The 2,548-nt window shown below is 37.9% G+C and overlaps 1 protein-coding gene across 1 annotated transcript; it reads right to left on the bottom strand.

Moving 5' to 3' along the window:
* Positions 1 to 502: 502 nt before the first annotated feature.
* LOC107738326 (protein FAM26D-like) lies at positions 503 to 1,476 on the bottom strand. Its single transcript, XM_016550065.1, has 2 exons — positions 1,000 to 1,476; positions 503 to 887 (listed from the first exon to the last, which is right to left on the bottom strand). Exons 1-2 carry the CDS (start codon positions 1,450 to 1,452, stop codon positions 684 to 686), a joined length of 657 nt encoding a protein of 218 aa, XP_016405551.1. The 5' UTR covers positions 1,453 to 1,476; the 3' UTR covers positions 503 to 683.
* Between the last annotated feature and the right edge of the window lie 1,072 nt (positions 1,477 to 2,548).

The following is a 2,548-nucleotide window of genomic DNA, read 5'->3' as shown; positions in this document are numbered from 1 at the left end:
AAGGAGGGGGCTTTGTAGAAAACGAAGCGTTTGAGAGAGGCGGGGCATAGAGGACCTACAATAATGTACAGTATTTGAAAAATAATGTGTTTTTTGAACATTAAAGCATGTCAACATATTCTGTTACACCAAATACACAAAATAATGATCTTTAAAAAAGCATCATATGACCCCTTTAAACTGTTTCTACTACTATGAGTAATTCTGACTCCTTGCTTGTCTAATTGTGGGGGTGCTGTTGCCTGAAGATCAGCCTCCTGCCTTAAGGAAATGTCCAACTGCAGCTAAAATCAGTAGGTCAACGTACACTTGCTTCATTTTCACCTGGTAACCTTCTCACTTACCTTAAAGCAAAGCAACAAGTGACAATAAGCAGTTGCAAAGTGTATTTTTTTATTCTACAAACTTCAAAGTAAGTACACCAAGCCAAATGCTTGGTGCAAAAAAACCAAACAGTCAGCAAACGTGAGCATATATCATGTTACTTAACGCAGTGCACTGAATGACAGGATGTGGTTTCTTACTCTCAATGATGTCAAGACGTCTCAGAAACAAAAGCACTTTGTGGTACAACTGGATGAGAATATGTTGTTTGTTCCCTCCCTTTTTTTGTAACATTTTAAACATGAGGTCTGCAAATATTAAGTGGTGCTTAGCGAGATTTCTGTTTAAAGCTTCTATATTTACTGCTGTTCAGGTGCACCTCTGCATTCATCCTCCATTAATGAAGATCTTTCACGATGGGTTGATGAACTTTGACCAGGATCCTCCATTTCCACTTGTTCAGCTTCAGGTTCTTTGGTTCCTGAGGCTTGGTGGCGACACCTCATACATCCAATTATAAATAGGGGCAGAGAGCTCAGACCCAGCATGACCAGCGCCACTATCTGAAGCGAAAAAGTGTGTTATACCATGACAAAATCTTTGGTACATTTAATTTGATAAATCTCATCTTTATCCACATCAAACAGAATTAAATCATCCCATTGATTCACTCACCTGAGAAGTATTTCGAAAGCCAAAAAATGCCATTTGCTTTTCCGTGATGTTGTCAGAATTGGTCAAAGGCTGACACCATGTTGTTGAAGCAGATATATCTGTGTGAACCGTCAATCCTTCCCAGGAGGTTTTTGCACAGGCAAAGTACTGTCCATCAAAGAGCAGCAGCATGATCCAAACAGCGGCTGGAATGATGCAGGTTACAGAGGAGAGCAGATACTTTGTTTTGCACTGTGGGCTTTGAATATAAAACATGAGTGCGCTGGAGAACAGAGCAGGAACCACAAAATACGCTGCAGAAAACATCAGGTTCATCTTTGGATCACAAGGACATGCAAAGTCCATCTCCACGAGTTTCTCAAGTCCCACCATTAAAAAGCCAATAATTGCATTTGAATAAAAAGGACTCTTCTTCAGCTGTTTTTTCAAGCATGCTATCCACTCCCTGCTCATTGTCTGTGTTGTTAAGGTCGAGAGGTGTACTGACTAAAACTGAAAGTGATTGCTGGAGGACTTTTGTGCCAGCATGCACCTTCACATCTTCATATCTCTCTGAGACTCTTCCTGAGAAGCTCTGTGGTTGCAATGGAGAGGTTTGACTTTCTGAAACAGTTTCAAAAGACTCTGCACTAGTCACTTTGATGGCACTATATAAATAAGTGGCATAATAATACAATTTGAGTGACTAGCTACTCTGTCATAGAACTTGTAACATGCTAAGTGTTACACATAAGGCCCTGTTAAAAAATTTTTTTTTTAACAATTCTTCTATTGATTGACCCGAGTTTGTTAATTAGTCTGCAAGATCCTTTGGTGTCATGGAGTGAATTTTCAGGAATCTCATAAAGTAGTTATGGGTTTTATGGGAGTTGTGACTTTTTTGTGTGAACAAAAGTTATTGGTGTTTTACTGCCTCATTTCACTACACTTATCCTAAAAGAATAAGTAAAACGCAAACAACTTTTATTCACGCAACTTATGATTATGTGGCATATTTTCAATGAATAATCAATGCATTACTGCGGTTTCCAGGTATTCATTTAATCTGCAGTGAAATGCGTGCATAGGCATATTCTTGAATGTATTTCCAATGAGCCTGGGTTGTTTTTTTTTGTGTCAGTATTTTCTCTTTTTGTTTTAAGCTATACTCCTCACAGGCAACATATTTTTTTAATTCAGCCCTTTTCAGAGCAACGTGAAAACACTTGAGCCGTGTCCAAAAGGTAAAAGGGTGGTGTTGCTACAAGTTGTAGCAATATTTTCAGTATTACTTTGACTTAATAAGTATATTACCTGGTTTCAAGTATAATTCTTTTGAAGGGATGGTGCTTAATGTAACTTTTTTCTGTGCACCACACAGACTTTATTAAAGAATTTGCTGATTTTCTATCTGAGTTAGTACTGGCTGCAGATCAAGTCTTAATTGTTGGTGATTTTAATATCCATGTAGATAATGGATTCGAAACTCTATTGAAGTTAGACAACACATGACAGGACCAACTCATTATGGTAATCATACTTTAGATTTAATACTGTCACATGGAATTAA

The sequence above is a fragment of the Sinocyclocheilus rhinocerous genome, unplaced genomic scaffold, assembly GCF_001515625.1.
Source record: "Sinocyclocheilus rhinocerous isolate Xijiao unplaced genomic scaffold, SAMN03320098_v1.1 scaffold1666, whole genome shotgun sequence".
Lineage (NCBI taxonomy): Eukaryota > Metazoa > Chordata > Actinopteri > Cypriniformes > Cyprinidae > Sinocyclocheilus > Sinocyclocheilus rhinocerous.
The sequence above is the reverse complement of the archived record's forward strand: the minus strand, read 5'-3'. Positions and strand labels throughout refer to the sequence as shown.